The sequence below is a fragment of the Anneissia japonica genome, unplaced genomic scaffold (genome assembly GCF_011630105.1).
Source record: "Anneissia japonica isolate Jap-2015-1 unplaced genomic scaffold, ASM1163010v1 scaffold288284_len1145801_cov181, whole genome shotgun sequence".
NCBI lineage: Eukaryota > Metazoa > Echinodermata > Crinoidea > Comatulida > Comatulidae > Anneissia > Anneissia japonica.
The window spans coordinates 49,481-68,032 of NW_022712730.1; the positions used below are offsets into that span (position 1 = coordinate 49,481).

Below are 18,552 nucleotides of genomic sequence, written 5' to 3' on the forward strand. Positions count from 1 at the left end.
TTCTTTAATCAGTTTGCTGTCTTTTATACACATCTAGATGTGTATAAGAGACAGGTGCAACCGTGCATTAATAAGTCGCTCACATCACGAACTAACACAATTAAATTCAATTGTGTTAGTTCGTGAAATCAAAAAAGCGCGTCAAAATACGCGCTGTTGTCGTTAAGGACTTTTTGTGTGGTAAAGAATACAAAATTGCTTGACAACCAATACGCGCTCGTTTTGACGCGCTACGAACTAACACAATCTACTTTGATTGTGATAGTTCGTGATGTGAGCGATGAATTCATTGTTTTGGGTGGGGTGGGCGTTAAAGGATGACGTCACGATTTACTTATAAACAGTTAGTACTGTAATATTATAATATAGCATTTTATTGCCAGAACACATGTTTTGAACTGTGACGTAACAATACGGATTAAAAGTTATTTAATACAGAGAATTTCATACTTCATTTTATCATTTATATTATGAACAACTATAAATCAAATCAATTTTTATTGTCCAAATAATATAAGAGAAATGTATACCGGTACTGGAAATTCGTCTTTAGACACAAACGAAAGCCTACCAATGTAAACAAATTACACGATCAATCTTAAATTACACAATCAAATTGTCAGAATAAAAAAAGAAAAAAAAAAGCTTAAAAAAGACATAATATTCAATTGATTAAAGTTTATAAAAATACAATTTGAATTAAAAAATTATAATACAATTCAATAATTAGATTTACAAATTCAATAAGAAATGGATAAACAAAAAACAATTAAAATTTGCATTAAAAATACACTTTCCAGTTCAAAAGATAAAATGTCAATAAGACAATAAGATTTCAGCAAAGAATGAGCACAATCTATGGCAAGATCGATAAAAAATACAGTGGAGATAAAAATTGAGTAAAAAAGTTACAATGAAGGTAACCATCATGTCTTTAAAAATTTCATCAGTCAAAGTATTGTATAACAACATTTCATTACAGATTTCTGGTGATCTATCAGTGACTGGTAAGCCTGCAATTTATTTCCAAGGTGGTATTCATTCGCGCGAATGGATCTCCCCGGCAACCGTTATGTACTTCACAAATCAGGTAATGATAATGAATGATATTGCGTCCTGTATTGCGTACCGTCTGATTATAATAACTGGAATATAATTATCAATAAAATAATTTCGTACTGCGAATCCATGAGAACATCTACATATGTATTTTCACTTCACCGTTTTTACCAGCTTGTGAAAGATTACGGACGAGATAGTGAGGTGACCCGTATGTTGGATGAGATTGATTGGTACATTGTCCCGTCCCTCAACGTGGATGGCTACTCATACACTTGGACTAATGTGAGTAAAATAACGGAGACCACTTTTAATCTATTCTTTTTTAAATAAAGTTAAAAAATTCATTGTTTTATGGTTTTCTATATATCACAGACATTAACATAGTAATTTGCGTGAATAATATAGGCATAATATTTAATATAATAAACTCATATAAGCCTACACTTGGACATGCATTTTAAGTGGGTTTGTTGCGACATACTTGTTATGTGTAAGATATGTGTGTAAGATATGTTTGTTATACAATATCAGTAGCGGATACAGGAATTTGAAATATAGGGGAGGGTCACAGATGGAGGGTCTGTTACCTCAGCCCCACCATGGTTGGGGCTGAGGTAAGAACATTTATTGTGGCACCTCTAGATGACCGGAAATGGCACTCTTTAGGCTAAAAAATTTGAGTAGAATTTTCTTTTTTTCTCATTTTTTTTATTTTGAAAAATGTATATGCCTGGTAATTTCGTTTTAGGATCGTCTTTGGAGGAAGACTCGCCAGAGGGCCAGGGGTAACGTGTGTATTGGGACAGATCCCAATAGGAACTATAACTACAAATGGGGAGGTAGGCTTGCGAAATTAATTGTATCCATAATTTAAAAATAATTAAAGCATACCCTTATTAAAAAATCGAAGATCAAGACGAACGGGATGTCTTTTACAGCTGTTAATGTTTATATTGACGTCAGAAGATATCAAACATTTAATTTGTTTCTTTTACCGTATATTTTTGCGTGGTCTTTAATTAGGTGAAGGTTCTAGTAACAACTCTTGCTCTCTGATATACGCCGGCCCTTATCCCTTCTCTGAGCCAGAGATCAAGGGTAGCACTGACTTCCTTTTAAAGAAGGCCGAAACACAGGAGTTCAAGGTGTTTATCGATTGGCATAGCTACTCTCAATTGATGTTGGCCCCTTGGTCATGGACCGACAAAGAGCTTCCACCTGACGCTAAGGCACAAGACGACTTTGCAAAGGCGGCCACCTCTGCCATCACATCAGTGTATGGAACCAAGTATATCTATGGACCGGGCTCTCAAGTACTATGTAAGTAATGAGTGCATATACATTTCATCATGTGCCCTATAAGACTCCCCCGTGTATTGTCTGTGCAAATTCGGTTGTGTCCTTCCTTGGGCAAGGCGCGTCAGGACATTGCTTCAGTCCACCTAGTTGCATCAATGTGTACCAGCAAACTGATGGGACTAACTTGCGAAGGACTATAGTGTCCAGTCCAGGGCAGTACAACTCTCATCCTCTTCACACTACAGAAACTGGATATAATCTCCAGCCGCATGAGCCCTAGTGACTCGGAAAGGATTTAGTTATGATATATACAGATACAATTCTTTTATTGTCATAAAAATACAAGGTACAATTATGAAATTTTTCTTTCTTATTGCAAATCTACTCCAGTATAAAAATAATTATAAATACTGTATATTAAAAAGCACATACGGTAACACAAAAACAATTCTAACTACATGAATTCTACTAACAATATACATTATCTTAGTAGATTTCATGTAGTTAGAATTGTAGTTTGAATATAGTATGCCTATGCAGGACTAATCAGACGGGGCACCAGAATAAGATGAATACGATTATTTTTGTTGACGTATCACTCAGGCTGCAGATGGTTGGTTGCTTCTTTCTCTGTTGTTTTGCATCACTAAAGAATGTTGATTTGTTTTTTTAACAGATGTGTCGTCTGGAGCTAGTAAAGACTGGGGCTACGTGGGGTTAGGCGCTAAGTATTCTTACACAGTTGAATTACGAGACACTGGTGAATACGGATTCCTGCTACCAGAGAACCAAATAGAGCAGTCGGGTATTGAGACATATGAAGGTGTGAAGGCAATGGGCCGCTTCATTCTAGAAGAGATTAGTGCATCTGCAAAATAATCTGAATTTTTGATATCTATTTATTTTCAAATAGGCATATTGATTATTAAATTGGCTATACAATTATGCCCTATTAAGATACAAGATACAGTACACTAGATAAATCTATTGAAAGAGTTTTGTGAAATTTGAAATACACAAAAATAAAGTAGTTCTATAATATCACTTTTTTTGTGTTACTATTACTTAGTCGTGTATGATTTATATGAGATACAATACTTTATTCATCTTTATTCATCCGCTGTCAAATTTACATCAATCAACAGTTTTTAAACTATTCGTTTGATTTCATTCAATATATCTCCTTTCAAAACTGTATCGCCATATGAGTAGGTTCAAGATGTAACTTTAGTATTGTTTAAGCAAAGATACAGCACAAAGTTTAAGTTTTGTACTTTTACTTTCGAGCGATTTTAATGGCTGATTATATTGTCACGTGATATATACAGCCTTTCGTCGTTCTGGAAACCCTGGGTGTTACCATTTTAGATTGTGTATTTGACACATAATGGTCCATATCATGAGACGCAATTACCTATAAAAAAAATTAAAAACGCTTTCAATTAAAATATTAAAATTGCTTAAAAGATATTTTTTTTTAAATTTATTCTGTCATTGTGGTAAAAGAGTGTATTTTATGTGGGGTTTACATAATGTCACCCTATTATTGAATGTAACAAGCCGTGAGTATTTATGCGTGACGGCTAAATTGGTCTAAGAACAACACTCGCGGATGTCTAGAGCGAAGAAATCACATGTTGTGTTGGAAGACAAGGGCTTTATATAGCGGAATGTGTTAGTACCCAATCTATATTATAATCTTTAGCATTTATTTAAGCCATTTTTATGTGTCTGAAGCAATCTAATTTTACGATTTTACTTGGCGAAATTACCTGCCTGCTTTGTTGTGTAGGTTAGCTCTAGCTAGTGAGAGGACCAGCCCTACCTCCGCGCAGTGTTCACTTCGGTTCGGGATAGCTGTGTTCGTGGGCCAACCCAGTTGGAAGTGCGGAGGCTGGCTCAACCGGCTGAACAATTGCATTGGCCGTTGATCGAAGTTGAGTCGATGTAAGCTTTTGGTTTATGTTGGATTACCTGTTGCAATCGTCCGTGGTGAAATGGAACTAGGCCAATTTCACACTTGGTCAGCCGCCCCTTTAATTGATTTTTGATGATTAAAAAATGTCAAAATATCCTGACAGGTTGACAGTCATTGACTTGCCAAAAAGCTAGGCCTAGGCTCACTCATAGCATAGTAACTCTAGGCCTAGGCTAGGCCTAGTTATTGGTAATTCTACAGTCATGTCAAAAGTGGAGTTGAAAATTCGTGGATCACAACTTGGAATGGCAGGATTTGAGCAGAATCTGAAACAACTCAAAGGATCGCAGGTCAGTATAACATCAATACTTTTTTAAATATTTTAAAATAAAAATCATAAGAAAAAAAGAGATCCACATTTGTCAAGGGATTTGAATCCAGGACTTTGATCCTATTGTTTTGGTTTGCACTGAAGCATTTCTCATTAGCCTTAATTTTTAGCACAGTACTGTACTATGGAAAGCAACCAAAACAACATCAAAATTATATAATAACATAAAACATTTAACGCAATCATGATACCAATTTTTCATTTCATATAAATAGTTTTTGAGCCAGCCAATAGTGATTAATTAATGAATTATTTATAAACAGCTTATCCAATAGTCCAATCATTAGATTACCGTATTTGTAACAGATATTATCAATATTAATAACAATGAACTTTAACCAAGTGCAGAAGTAGGCCTAAACATGTAACTATAAATAAAATTAAATGTTTGTTTAATTAGACATGAGGGCATTAAATCAATCATTAGCTTGTAATTAAAAAATATGCTGTTCTATTCCTGTCCCTCAAATACAGTAGAACTCCTATAATTAAGCCTTAAGGGGACACCTTCAGGACCAAAAAAGTATCTCCTATAGGGTGAAATTGTTCTGATTTGACCATTTTGCAAAATAAAAAGTTTCCCTGTCCCCTAATAGGGGTTAGCTGTAGTGTTAAAAGATATATTGGCCCTTGTTTCACAGAAAAGTGTCCCCTTAATAAGGGTGTCCCCTGAATACTGTGTGGGTGTCCCAAAGGAGGGGGTTCTACTGTATCCCTTTTTGTGTCTTGTTCAATGATAGATTTATTTTTTTAATCATACGCAAGTAAGAATTTGGTACAGTATAAGATATAAAAATATCAAAACATGTAAATATTGCAAAATATTTCTAATGTGCTAACAAATACGAATAAATAAATTTATAAATATTTTATTTCACTGTAGCTGATGAAAAATTCTGAGTTTATTGACATGTTTCGAACAGTAGAAAAATTCCATCATGACATGAAATTATCCTACTTAACTTGCCGAGATAAAAGCTACTTAGTTCAGCAAGCTGAGGATGCTCAATTCTACCACATCCTGATTAACATGATGCAAGAAATATCAAAGTAAGCAATAGGTCTTTTTCGCTGCACGAAGTTAACCTTAACTTTAACGTTAATACCCAACATGCAGCGCGATAGCTCCGTCCCTTTTGTAAACAAATCAAAATATGCATGCGCAAACTCGTAACTAACGTACGTCGAGCACGTAAAATCCTTAAATTTACGTACTCCGCAATGAAAGGTGAATAAATTATGACGTCATCCGTTAAAGTTAAGGTTACCATCGTGCGGCGAAAACTGCCTATTATCAAATAATCAGTAATTACGATTTTTGTTTTGTTTAATAGGTTTTATATTAACATGTTTTTAAAGCCAGGCTCAGAGGAAAACATTTTGTTGTGTTATACAACTGATTTTTTTAAGATACTGTACACAAAAAGCATATTTGACGAAAAGCATTTTTTGATATGTTGTAAAACTGATTTTTCTAAGATACAAAAATTATATTTGATGAATAACTCAGCAACGGTAAATGAGATACATATTTTTGAATATTTAAACACTGGGGAAAAGAGGCATAACCACCCTTTTTTCCACCCTTTCCCCCCAGTTTTGAAATATTCAAAAAATCAGTGTCTCATTATCCATTCCTGAGTTTTTCAACATATACAGTATGCTTTTTTTGTCTTAGAAAAATCAGTTGCACAACATGTTTTCTCTGCAGCCTGACTTTAAATAATTCTGCCTTTAATGTATACTAATGGTCTCGGGAAAGTGCACTAGGAAAACATATGTAACCAGGGTTTGTTGCTGTTTTTCAAAAAATAAAAGTACTCTAGGCCTATACATTTTTTATTTTAAATAGTAATAATAATATAATGAAAATGGTTGTTCATGGATGATTTAAGTATATATAATGTATATACATTTTGTATGAGTGTCACTGTATCAAAAGTGGATCCGATAAATTTATTGATTGATTAATTACAGGGATAATTACTTATTGATTTACTGAAGCTGTGATATATATTATAAATTTATAATGGTGGTTATAATATAAAAATATAAAAACAATTTTTTGAGAAAAAAGCCAATATATACAGTAATTTTATATTTGTTCTAAAATTTAATATCCCCATTCATTTTGGTAATATTTGCCACATTTTCAAAGTATTTGCAATGCTTTATTCAATAATTGATTTTTCATAATTTATCACATATGAAATGAGAATATCAAATTGAATTCTCTCGCTTCATAGCTTATGCCCCATTTAATTAACAATGTTCTAAGTCCACATTTCCGTCCTTATGTCCTTGTGAATTGTAGAATGTTAGATTGTGTTTAGAGACGGCAAACACTGTCTAATTTATTTGCAGAGTATTATTGTTATTCATAATCAGTAATAACACTGTGATATGAAGGTTCAATCGGCCAATCTGCATTGACAATTAAATGTGTCGGTACAGATCCTCAACAAGTGTGTCTAATACTTCTTTATTTTATTTTTTATTCACAATATTTTGCTTTTTTGGGTCTGCTAATGTATACTAAGTTAAATTTTATAGTGAATTCTGCGTAACTGTTGGATTCAATAATGCAATTTCAAAGAATTCCATTAATTAAAAAGGATGTTTGTTTTTCATCAGATTTTAAATTCTGTTTGACAGCAATTTAATTTACTAATTGATGGTATAAATTCTGTTGGTTTTTTGTTTGTATTGGTTGCTTACTTATTAATGGCAGGACAGCCCAAGGCTACAGTTTACCAAAGATCACAGGGAACTACAGATCAATAGAAACACAATACATGGTCTAGCTAAACGTCAAAACAAGTGGTTTATAGAACACAAAAGGAACCAGTGTGTTATGACTTGACATTATAAGTACCTCCAATCTTTTGTAGGATTGTACAATGTTTTGTTGTGTTATGATAATCAGTTGGTAGTTCAAGGGACAGAGGGTATACCTACAGAGACATTTTCCCCTGAGTTCATTGCAGGTAGACATGGCCTACTAGTGGAATGGTGCAGGTTTTCTCTTTTCTTTTTGTTGAAGGTTTTATTTAGATTACTTTGAGGTTTTCTACAACAAGAATTCTTTTCCTGTTTGTTTTCCTCTCGACTTGTATTGAGTGCATGAGTCATTTTTGAATTATACACATTAAGATATTAAAACATTACATTATTATATAATTGAGCAATTATAAGTCAATCTCATTAATGAAACTATTGCAGTAGCTATCCTATAATTTTATTCCTACAGCATTCGAGGTATAAAACAAAGAGAGGAAGTCAAGAAACTTTATCGTTGGTTTAAAGCTAATCGTGGTGTTTTACACTCCAGTCCGGTAAGTTAAGACCGAAAATAGTAAATTTAATGAAACAATATATTCCATTCTCATTTAAAAAATGAGTGTGTCTCCCACTCATAGAATGGAAATGATGCTCTAAGACACGGGTGGGCAAAGTGCAGCCCACGGGCCGCATGTGGCCCGACTGTCTTTTGTTGTTTTTGGATCTCTACGTGTGTAGCCAGCTAACCATCGTTGGCTAGAAAACGCCTTGTTTTTTACGGCTTGACAACCATTATCAGTAAAAAGTAATATTAAAACTCAGAATAAAGTGGTACTGTATAAGCAGTGCATAAACTTTTTTTGGAAGCACACTGGAAAGTCTGTCAAAATATGGGTGTGGCCCTAAGTGTTAAATCAAAAATTCACTTTGGCCCTCCGACTGATCTTTTTATGCCTACCCATGCTCTAAGACGTAGTGAGTCCAGTTTGGTTAAGTAATGCTAAAAAATGTCTCAGTTTCTCATATGATTTGAATGTAAACCCATAGGTCTGGAAGGGAGGCACCTTAACCAACAAACCACACCTTATCTCTCTCCCTCAGGTAACAAACTTTAAATAATAATATAAAAAAGTCTTGGTACAGTTAATGTGTCACACTAAGCCAATATTACAGTGTGCAAAGTTTTGGCTAATTTGCTGTTTTAAAAGATAAGATTACTTAGTTTTTCTATGTATAGATCATATTAATAATTACATGCATGTAATTATTAATATGATTTTTTGTTATTGTGCCTATTGAATATAATAACCCTAATCATAATTCAATAATCAATTGTAATCAATATTAGTAACATTTGATCCAGATTGCTGATTAAAATTTTCAATATTGATTATTTCAGCATTTCAAAGGATCAACTCAACAATTATACAAGAGGCCATTGCTAAAGTTTGCCGATGATGCTCTTAACTTTTACTCTGTTCCTTTGGACAAGCGGAACAAAAGTCCTAAGAAAGTTAACTTCTCCGACGGGAAAACCTCAGGATTTTCTACAAACAAGAGCAATCCTAGACCAGGCAGCAAGGGTATCATTAAGTCATTTGAAGGCCTTGGGGTTAGTCGACCACTTACTGCTCCTCCTGGCCTACACAGGCCTAAGGTATGTTCTTTATAAATTAATCGCCTTTATCTAATGAATCTATTATGGATTATTGAAGATGGACCAAGAATTCCTAAACCCTAAAATTAATAAAAACATGAAAATTTGAAATTTAAAAAGATCTAATAACTTCAAATGAAATACAGAATGAAATAATTCAGTTTTGGGTTTACAGATTTTTATACTACATAACCTGTCAATTTACAGATTACTTTATGAATATAATTGGCGAGGAAGTAGGTAGTACAATATGCTAGGCTTAATAACCCTTTTTCATACTTTTTGCTTATAGGTTGAAAACAATCTTCCATCACCACCCAAGGTAGTTCCCCCTGCAGCAGATGCCCCCAGCCTGACAGCACACTACCTCATTCACAAAGTCTCCCCCGGCAATTCTGAGCATGATGTCCGTAATAGGCCGTCAACAGCCATTGGCTTGATAAGGCTTAACAACAGTCCTGTTGATGATCTTTCAGTAAGTCCACTACATTTACCTGTACTGTAATTATGTAGACATGCCAATATTTTTTATTCATTATGTTCATTGTATATGGACATAATACATATATATAGTATGTTTCATACATAGGTAAACAGTGGTGAAATCATTCTTATTTCAATATTTATTTAAATGATAACCACTTTTGTGTCAATTAGATTCAAGCATGCAGTGAGTTGAATAGCTTGGTTGTTAGGCGAGACTTTTTGTACCTTATTTAGCGAACCTGCCAGCCGCCAATATTGATGATTTTGAATAAAATTAAAATTATATTTTTGGCCAATTAGCTTTTAGCTGACGACCTTTATAAAAATGCAAGGTATATAAAATGTCTCGCCTTATGATGCTTGCCTTCCAATCCCAGGGTCATAGTTTATAATTATGAAACATACTCATTTTCATAAATAAGAAATTTATTCTTTCAGGGAAGTTCTTCTAATCCGTCAACAGATATAAATCAAAACACCAAGAAGAGTTTAAATATCCCTTCAACAAATAATGAGCTCGCCCACGAGTTGCATTCAACCCCATCTGAATATACCGATTCAGTAAATGAGGAAGATTCTATTACACAAAATGGGGAAAAACAGGAAGAAGACCAAAAACTTTCAAAGTTTCCTATTCCTCATCTAGTGAACCCCGTCGCACAACATCATTTCTTGGAAGAGAACTATGATGATGGGCCTGCACCAGAAAATGTGTTCACGCTACGTGTGGATGTTCCAGGTAAAAATTCAGATGTAGCTTTAGGCCTTGTAGGTTTTAATAACAATGCATTGTTTACCATTCAATTTAACATATTATTACCTACAACATTATGGAATATACCGCTTGGAAGCTAAGCACATAGAAGAATTTCATTTTTAACATCATTTGATTTCATCGCTCAACTTGAGAGAAAAGAAAAAAAATTCAGAAAAAAATACAGAAATAAAGAAAAAAATACAGAAAAGGAAAAAAAATATATAAATATATTATTATTATTATTATTATTATTATTATTATTATTATTATTATTATTATTATTGTTGTGTTCTGTACATATTTAATCCAATGACCAGTGTATAATAATGTTTGCATGTGGGAATTTTTCCAATTTTCCAATCAATACACATCAATTTTTTTCTTTAGTTGATACAGAAGTAGTGCAGTCAGCTGAAAGAGTTTCTGAGTCAAAACTGTTGGACAAGTGGAAGGAATACCAAGATTCTCAGACATATGGTCAAGACATCATTGGCAAGCATCAGTTTTTTGGGCGGAGCGGTTCCCCTAGTGGTGTCCGGTACACAGTGCATGATGGTTGGGAGAGGCCTGAGCTGTATACCCAGCAGGTTATATCAAGCTTTGCATTGGAGCAAGGACCTCCAAAAGGTTTCTCATTATTTTTATTTTCCTATAGCTTCAGGACAAATTCTACAGTTGGTGGCAAATATCCAAATGTATTTTGACTGGTAAAATTTTAATCAAGTTAGATATAATCTATAGTAACTCCTTGTTAAGCCACTAGGGCCTATAGAGACTGGAGCTTATCCTCAGTTTATGTAGTGTGAAGCAGATTAGAGTGCGATGCTCTGACTGGGTGGAACGCTAGTCCCACCCAGCAGTTTGCTGGTGCCCACTAGTACAGCCGGGTAGAATGAAGCAATGTAGATGAAGTGCATTGCTCAAGGACACAAGCGAAATGCACAGCGAAGAATTGAAACCTTGACCTCGAGGTTGAGAAACCAAACAATTTCCACTGCACCAAACCGCTTCTATGGATATAATCCATAATTAAGTTATTAACTTAAGTAGTTTGAAAATGTTTTCCACACATCATATTTATATTTTTTATAGAAAAAAAATATTTTGGAAAAAACCCTATATTTTCAAAATTATTTGTCAATTAGGGGCAACACGAATAGTTTTGGTCTATATGATCATTCACTTTTGTTTAATTAATGGCTTATTAGTAAATACATTTTATAACTATTTTAAATTATTAATTTAAGGTTTTATTTTATCTGTAGTTGAACAAAGCACCAGAGAAGCCCTCCATTATCAATCGCTTGAAGATTTTTATAAGAGTATGGAGGATTATAAACCTGGAAAAAAGTCATCAGCACAGAAGTTCAAAGTTCACTCATCCAAATCAGCAGAACCAATCAGAGGCTATATTGCTGATGAAATTGCAGAAGAAATTCAGAAGAGGTATGAACAAACTTAGCGATTTTGTTTTGTTCTGCATAGTCTTTCGCACTCCCGTAAACTAATGAGCTTCACAAAAATTCAGAATGTTTGCATTTAAGTACTACTGTGTTATCAATTGTCCTTCTGATGTCACCTGGCCAATAAGATGTGCTACAAAAGCTCAATAAAGGACAATGTAGGAGCCTGTGGCGCTGAGTGTAAGATGTTGGACTTTCGATCGTGAGATCGGGGGTTCGAGACCGACGCTCATCGCAATGCTTGTGTCCTTGGGCAAGGCACTTTAATGGGTGCCTGTAGGATGATGTGGCATTGCAAGTATTACTCTGTTTAGCATTAAATTGCATGCACGAGTAGGAATACTCTCCAGGTATGGAGTGGGGGAGGTTGCACTTTGTGCTGGGTTGATCATAGATCCGATGACCAGGGCTTATAATAACATCACCATCGCCTTGTATCTTGTCAAAAGACATGGTATAAATTTTTATATTCTTATTATTATTAAAGCACTTTTCCATATAGTGGCTTCTTTTCAACATAGGACCCCCTGATTTTGAATAAAATTTTAAAATCATGAAAAAATTTTTTTATCATTTTTTTTATTTATATGACTCTTTAAGCCTCATCTTGAGACATCATATTGTGTATTGGATTTGAATTTTTGGGATTTTTTTTTTTTTAATAAACCATTTTAATTTCCACTTAGCGGCAAAAGTCCAACTGGTAATAGCAAATCTACCAAGGTGCATTTTGAATCAATTGTTGATCTGACTGAAAATGTTGGTGATGAAATGACAAACACTAAAGAAAAGGTCAGTGACTTTTTACATATATCATGTATTTATGTGTAGCTGAAATTCAATTTTGTTTTTTCAACTGTATATTAAAAATAACGCAACTTTATCCATTATTATTATTATCATCTTCACACTGTGACAGAATAGTTTTACTTCCTCGCATCGTAAATGGCTTGCAATTAAACAAAATTTTAAAATTCCAAGATTCATCACTTGTTTTTTTCCAGTAGATGTGCAAATTAACTGTATAACATATTTTGATAAATTTCAGCTATCACCAGAACCAAAAGCAGGCTTTAGACAGCCATCAGTGGGCGTCAAACAGGATCGACCACAAACAGCGCCATCGCAGGCAGCAAGAATTATGTTATTTGATGCCCCACCTATTCCACCTCCTAACAGTGCCAGGCCTGCATCTACAAGGTAAGCCCATATACATCTTTTTTTCGTCTGGCATATCGGTTAAATTTATAGAGTACTACGGTGTTACATCACGATACCACGTGATACTATTCCGTTGCAAAATGCGTTCAACCGGATGCCATTTTCTCCACTGATAAACCATTTATCCCAATTTCTAATGTAATTATTAAGATCTTGTATCTTACTTTTTTTTTTTGTAAATTTTAATTGATGATTAAATGTGTGTTCAATAAGTAATATAATGCGAGCTTTTGTGTTTTTAGTACATTTTGATGGTAAAATATTAGATTTTAAAATGCCTATTCCAGAAATCAGTCATCAGTCATTCAAGCATAATGAACGGTAACCAACGTCTGTTGACAACAGAGGGCGCCACCTGGCGTCTTGACGAAACGATTGTGGTGTTCTATATTAATGTACAATATTAGTCATGACAATTTGTATGATTTTTCTTCAATTTTCAGCACAAATTTATCTGTTGATTATACCCCAAGAAACAAGAAAGGGGAGCCTATTTTTCAGTTACCAGAAGGAACCGAATATACTGTTCATATACGACCTGATGAGAGGAACCAAAGCCGAAATGTAGTACCGCATGCAATCCGCCATGGACAGGTATCACCACGGGAAACTTCTCGCTATAAGTAAGTTTGACATTTAGTGGATATTAATCCCTCAAAAGATTTTTTTTTTTTTTTGGCAGCGTTGTACCACCTTTATATTAAGTAACTGGCCTACTAATGATTAATTATAGATATAAATTATTTTAATTGATTAATATTAATTAATTGACCTAAACAAGTTAACAAAACAATTCTTTCAACAGATGGCAAGATGAGGGTTTGCGAAATTTAACATGTTCTGGTAGTAAAAGGTAATACGACCTCAAAGCACAGACCACAGATTGTTGCCCACTTCACTGCATTGTTTGTGTTTTTTTGTAAATTTCATAAAAATTGTTCATATGTATCTTTATGCACACAATCCAACTCAAAACTAGGAGATTCTTATATTCATTTAAATTTTGCTTCCAGAAGTACAGCGTCCAGATGTTCCCCTAGGTCAGCAGGCGGGAATATTCCTGTCAGACGACCCAAGACTGCTGCAGAGGAATCAATGAAGAAAAGATGGAATACAGTGAGGGTAATGGTTGAATTCAAAGAGTTTAACCCAATTTTTTAAACCCACAGTGTAGAAACATTGTGTATTCTTGGCTTAGCCAAAGTATGTATATGAAGATTGCTTGGTTTAATGTTTGGGATATTTGGTGATGAAGTTGAAAGATTACGTTAATGTTGGTATTTTGACAAAGAGGATGATAATGATAATTGATGAGGGTAATAATAGATGAATGCAATGGTAAAGATGAGGGAATGTTCGGTTGAGTTATTCTAGTGTTTCCATGATTTACTTCTATTTTATAAAAGTTGTTTATTTATTTTGTGATGATTTTTACAGTTGCTTACTCAGTGTTTTTTATGAAGGTGTCATAAAGGAGTAATATTTGCTGCATACACATCTTCTAGAAGTCTACTAAATCAGTTTTCTTGATAAGTATTATTATTATTATTATCAATTTATTTTAAAACCTTTCAGGAAAGGGATCACAATCAACGGGTGCCGCAAGCTGCCAGTCATGTGACTACAATGATGCAACCACAGACCATAGCTTCGATGGTCGTTGTCAATCACCTGGGAACCGAGAATCGTCGACTAAGATCAAGAATGGGTAACACAAGTGGCATAACCTTAGAAGAAGTGAGTTCAATAAAATGTAAATAATTAGCAATCAATAGGGCACTAAAAATTGTCACTTTCTGCCTAAAAATTAACAAAAATAAATTATTTACATATTTCTCAACAAATTGTGCTTTTTAAATGTTCTATTTATTGTAAAATTTGTTTTTAAGGAGTTCTTTGATATCCCAGCCACCATGGAGTTTGTTCCATTCAGCAGTCCTGTTCCCTTACAAGGTAAATTATTTGTTTTTGCCGGTAAGAAATTTTTGAGAAATAGATGAATTTGATATTTTATATAGCTAAAATGTTATTACTGTATTGTACAGCTAAATGTGTATTTTATATTTTATTTTATTGCCTTATTGCCCACCGACTTTGGAGAACCGCTCGGCGGCAATTATTCTTTTATTTCTGTAGTTGTGTTATGTTGTGGGGTATTTCGTATTCCTTATTCAATTTATGTTACTTTGAATTAACGTTTTTAAAAATAAAATAATTGCAATGAAAAATAAATTGAAATTAAATAAATTATACATTTTTATTTGAATTTCAGTTCGAGGTCACAATGATTTTAACAGGTAAAGTTTTGTAATACTAAGTAACTGGTGATTTTAAATAATGAAACTAGATGGTTCAATAAAAAAAAAATAGAAGTAATTTAAATTACTAAAATTATACTATGTATTTTAACTATATTTATTAAAAATGATGTGGTAATTTAAATTACTAATATGTATTCAAGTAATTTAAATATATAGATTAAAAAATTGATAATTATTAAGAAATATATACAAAGTAAATACAGCATTTGTATGTGTTATTTTTACTGTAGTGAAAATCAAGACTTGAATCAAGTAAGCAGCACACTGAATACATCTACAGATAAGGATGTTGATAATGACTCTTTGTTAGGTCATAAAGATGATTTTAATAGTAGCAGAGCAAGTACAGCACCCTCTTTGACCTCAGAGATCGAACAACTTGACAATGAAAATATGAACAAAGACGATGAAAATCAAACCAGCTTGAATGATACAAGAGATGAGGAAATGTCTACAGCTGATACCAGGATAACAGATGAGATGGAAAATAATAATGATAATGCAGAGTCATTAGCATTTGAGGCGCCCTCGCCCATAACAGTAGAAGTACCGTCCGCAAAGCAAGATGATGCCGACTTCAGTCCACACTCTTCAGAATCAGACACAGAAAACATCGCAGATAAACGACATAATATTCAAGCGATAGACAATTTTGTAGAATCTTCTGAAATACTTGAGGTTCAGAGAACACATTCAATGGCTGAGACTGAATTGAAGAAGAAAGAGCAAGAAGACACAAAAGAACCTGGCAACACAGATGAAGATGAAGGTAGTCATAGTAAAACAATTATTCCATGAATTTTTTATGTGCACTAACAGCTGATTACTGCGCACATCAAGACTCAATTTACTTATTTCACGCATCATATTATTTCATTGTATATAATTGTTTAACATGGTTGTGCATTGCCACTGTATATTGTTTATGATCATAAATTTCCCATAATATATCGCACTTTATAATGCTTATCATGGTCATCATTATTTTTCATTTATGCACGTCCACTGAAACAGCATGCTCTTAAGAATTGTGGAAATAGTTTGTTTATATTTTTCTTTTTATGTTTGTGGTAAAGTTTAAAGTTAAATATACATTGCCTGTGTTTGCTGGCCAATTTTACCCTTTTAAAAAAAATTACTAAATAAACAAGAAAACATTTACTTTGCTAATTGGCAGTGAATAAATGTTACTGTTTGTATAATTTTAAATAAGCCCTTAATTTGGCTAGCAATTTAAGGATTTTGAAATAATCAGTGAAAAGTTAATGTTTTGGTTACATTTTTTATGGTTTTCTGGAATTTATAATTGCATGTTTTGTTATAAGTTTTAATTTATAAGAAAAGATCTGTTTTATAAAACCATTTCATGACCAATTTTACTATCACGGTATTGTGCACTAATGCAAAATTCCATTTAATGACTTAATAATTTTTATCATTTTGTACATTGCTTGAATTTTTAATATGCTTGTTTTTTTTTTCACATCCATATCATTTTTTGGATGAAATATTACTGTGTTATTGCATGCATGGTTGAATTATGCGTATTTTGCACTTGTGGAGTTTGCACATAGGGGTGTCCATGTCTCGTATGCAGTTTTTATCATGTTCGTATGTACTGTAAGTTATATTTACTGTTAACTGATTTGGTTCTTGTTCTTTTGGTTTTTGTTGGTTGATTGTCTACTAATAGTAATAATTGAAATAAGAGTATAGAATCTGGGAACATATTATATATGCGTAAATAAGCAATTAACTGTAGTAGAGTTGTGTATCATACGCTAGTGGAAATTTTTTTAGAAAGGTTAGATTAATGCACAGTTGGGAATAGGAAAATAACACTGAGAGTTTAAGTGATGAAGGCATGATGACTATAATATATATTATATGTTTAAGTTGAATTTCATCATTTACAAAAATAATTTAAAAAGCAAACCATTAATGTTGGCAGTGCCTCCCATTTCATATTTTCATGGTTGCATTGGTTATCATCATAAGCCAGTACTATTTTCATTGACAACTTAACATTTTAATAACAATTAATTACTGTTTTTACTGGTTCAAAGTATTTTAATTTTTTTTTACTAATCATATCGTTGTCATGCCTTGCAGCATATGAAGTGATTGATCAAAATGTTGTTGCTTAACAATAATAATAATATTCAAATGGTGAAACTGTTCATTAACACTTCAAAGCTACAGAAATGTACTTTAAATTTTTTTGATTACTTTTTTTTTGATGTATAATAATTTTATAAAATCATTCATTTCAATGCCTATGCAATCTGTAAAGTATTACAAGATGCAGTGCAAGCTACGAGACTTCAGAGAGGGCGATCCTCTCAACGACCTTCATCTGCGTCATCAAGATTAAGTCCCAGAGATGTTGAATCAACTTCTAGGCCATCTACTGGTGGAAGATTAAGAGAAGTGAAGCTCTCAACAGATGTGGACAGGAACAGGTTGAGAGTCTACAATTCAAGTGACAGCTTTATACCATCAAGTGAGAATTTATGTTTTATGCCTATATATAGTTATGATATACCTATATATGGTCATGATGTGATGTAATCATGACCATATTTAGTATTTAACATGTTTTTGTCAAGTACAATAGGATATTCTATGATTTGTTTTAGGATTACAGGGTATACTTGAAAATGATAATGTCGTCTGTAATGTAAGTAATAAATTAGGTTTAATATTTTCTAGTACTAGCATTATTGACAGCTCCCGAAACTGGTCTCTCCTATTGTTTAAAGAAGCGTTCGCTATATGTAGACTACACCCTTTGCTTAACAATGGGCTTACATCATATATACAAATGATTGCCGATCAAAGTACAAGGACACAATGATACTAAAGTATGCGGATGACACAGTGCTGATTGGACTCATTAAGGACAATTGTCTTAATTATTTTAATACCTTAAAAGATTTCTTACAATGGTGCAAAGACAACTACTTGAATTTAAATTGTAATAAGACAAAAGAACTAATTGTGGATATTCTCAATGTAATTTCCTTTTGGACAAATAAATTTGAATTTGAATTTGAATTTGAATTAGAGCTTCAAAAGAGCTTTCTTTGTTTTTGTAGGTATCTTTGATCATTAGAGTAAGAATGCTTTGATCTTTTGTTTAAATCACTGCTATGTCACCTACTAGAGGTAATGTTTTGATTGGTTAAACACATCT

At 33.2% G+C, this 18,552-nt stretch overlaps 2 protein-coding genes across 6 annotated transcripts in view; both read left to right on the forward strand.

Moving 5' to 3' along the window:
• The window catches only part of LOC117108123 (carboxypeptidase B-like), a 5,902-nt gene extending 2,497 nt beyond the window's left edge, over positions 1-3,405 (forward strand). The window contains exons 5-9 of the mRNA XM_033250071.1: positions 983-1,090; positions 1,234-1,344; positions 1,811-1,901; positions 2,086-2,382; positions 3,038-3,405. Coding sequence (XP_033105962.1) covers positions 983-1,090; positions 1,234-1,344; positions 1,811-1,901; positions 2,086-2,382; positions 3,038-3,240 — 810 coding nt within the window. The 3' untranslated portion in view covers positions 3,241-3,405. The remainder of the gene's footprint in view (positions 1-982; positions 1,091-1,233; positions 1,345-1,810; positions 1,902-2,085; positions 2,383-3,037) is intronic.
• Positions 3,406-3,952: 547 nt separating this feature from the next.
• The window catches only part of LOC117108121, a 22,008-nt gene continuing 7,408 nt past the window's right edge, over positions 3,953-18,552 (forward strand). The window contains exons 1-18 of one of the 5 annotated variants that reach the window (XM_033250066.1): positions 3,953-4,629; positions 5,554-5,720; positions 7,921-8,005; positions 8,851-9,108; positions 9,401-9,583; positions 10,033-10,333; positions 10,739-10,978; positions 11,617-11,797; positions 12,501-12,606; positions 12,863-13,014; positions 13,479-13,658; positions 13,841-13,888; positions 14,049-14,157; positions 14,611-14,772; positions 14,925-14,988; positions 15,308-15,332; positions 15,587-16,125; positions 17,650-17,859. In XM_033250066.1, the coding sequence (XP_033105957.1) occupies positions 4,543-4,629; positions 5,554-5,720; positions 7,921-8,005; positions 8,851-9,108; positions 9,401-9,583; positions 10,033-10,333; positions 10,739-10,978; positions 11,617-11,797; positions 12,501-12,606; positions 12,863-13,014; positions 13,479-13,658; positions 13,841-13,888; positions 14,049-14,157; positions 14,611-14,772; positions 14,925-14,988; positions 15,308-15,332; positions 15,587-16,125; positions 17,650-17,859 (3,097 nt within the window). In that variant the 5' untranslated portion in view covers positions 3,953-4,542. The remainder of the gene's footprint in view (positions 4,630-5,553; positions 5,721-7,920; positions 8,006-8,850; positions 9,109-9,400; positions 9,584-10,032; positions 10,334-10,738; positions 10,979-11,616; positions 11,798-12,500; positions 12,607-12,862; positions 13,015-13,478; positions 13,659-13,840; positions 13,889-14,048; positions 14,158-14,610; positions 14,773-14,924; positions 14,989-15,307; positions 15,333-15,586; positions 16,126-17,649; positions 17,860-18,552) is intronic. The other 4 variants (XM_033250067.1, XM_033250070.1, XM_033250068.1 and 1 more) reach the window with 4 other exon arrangements.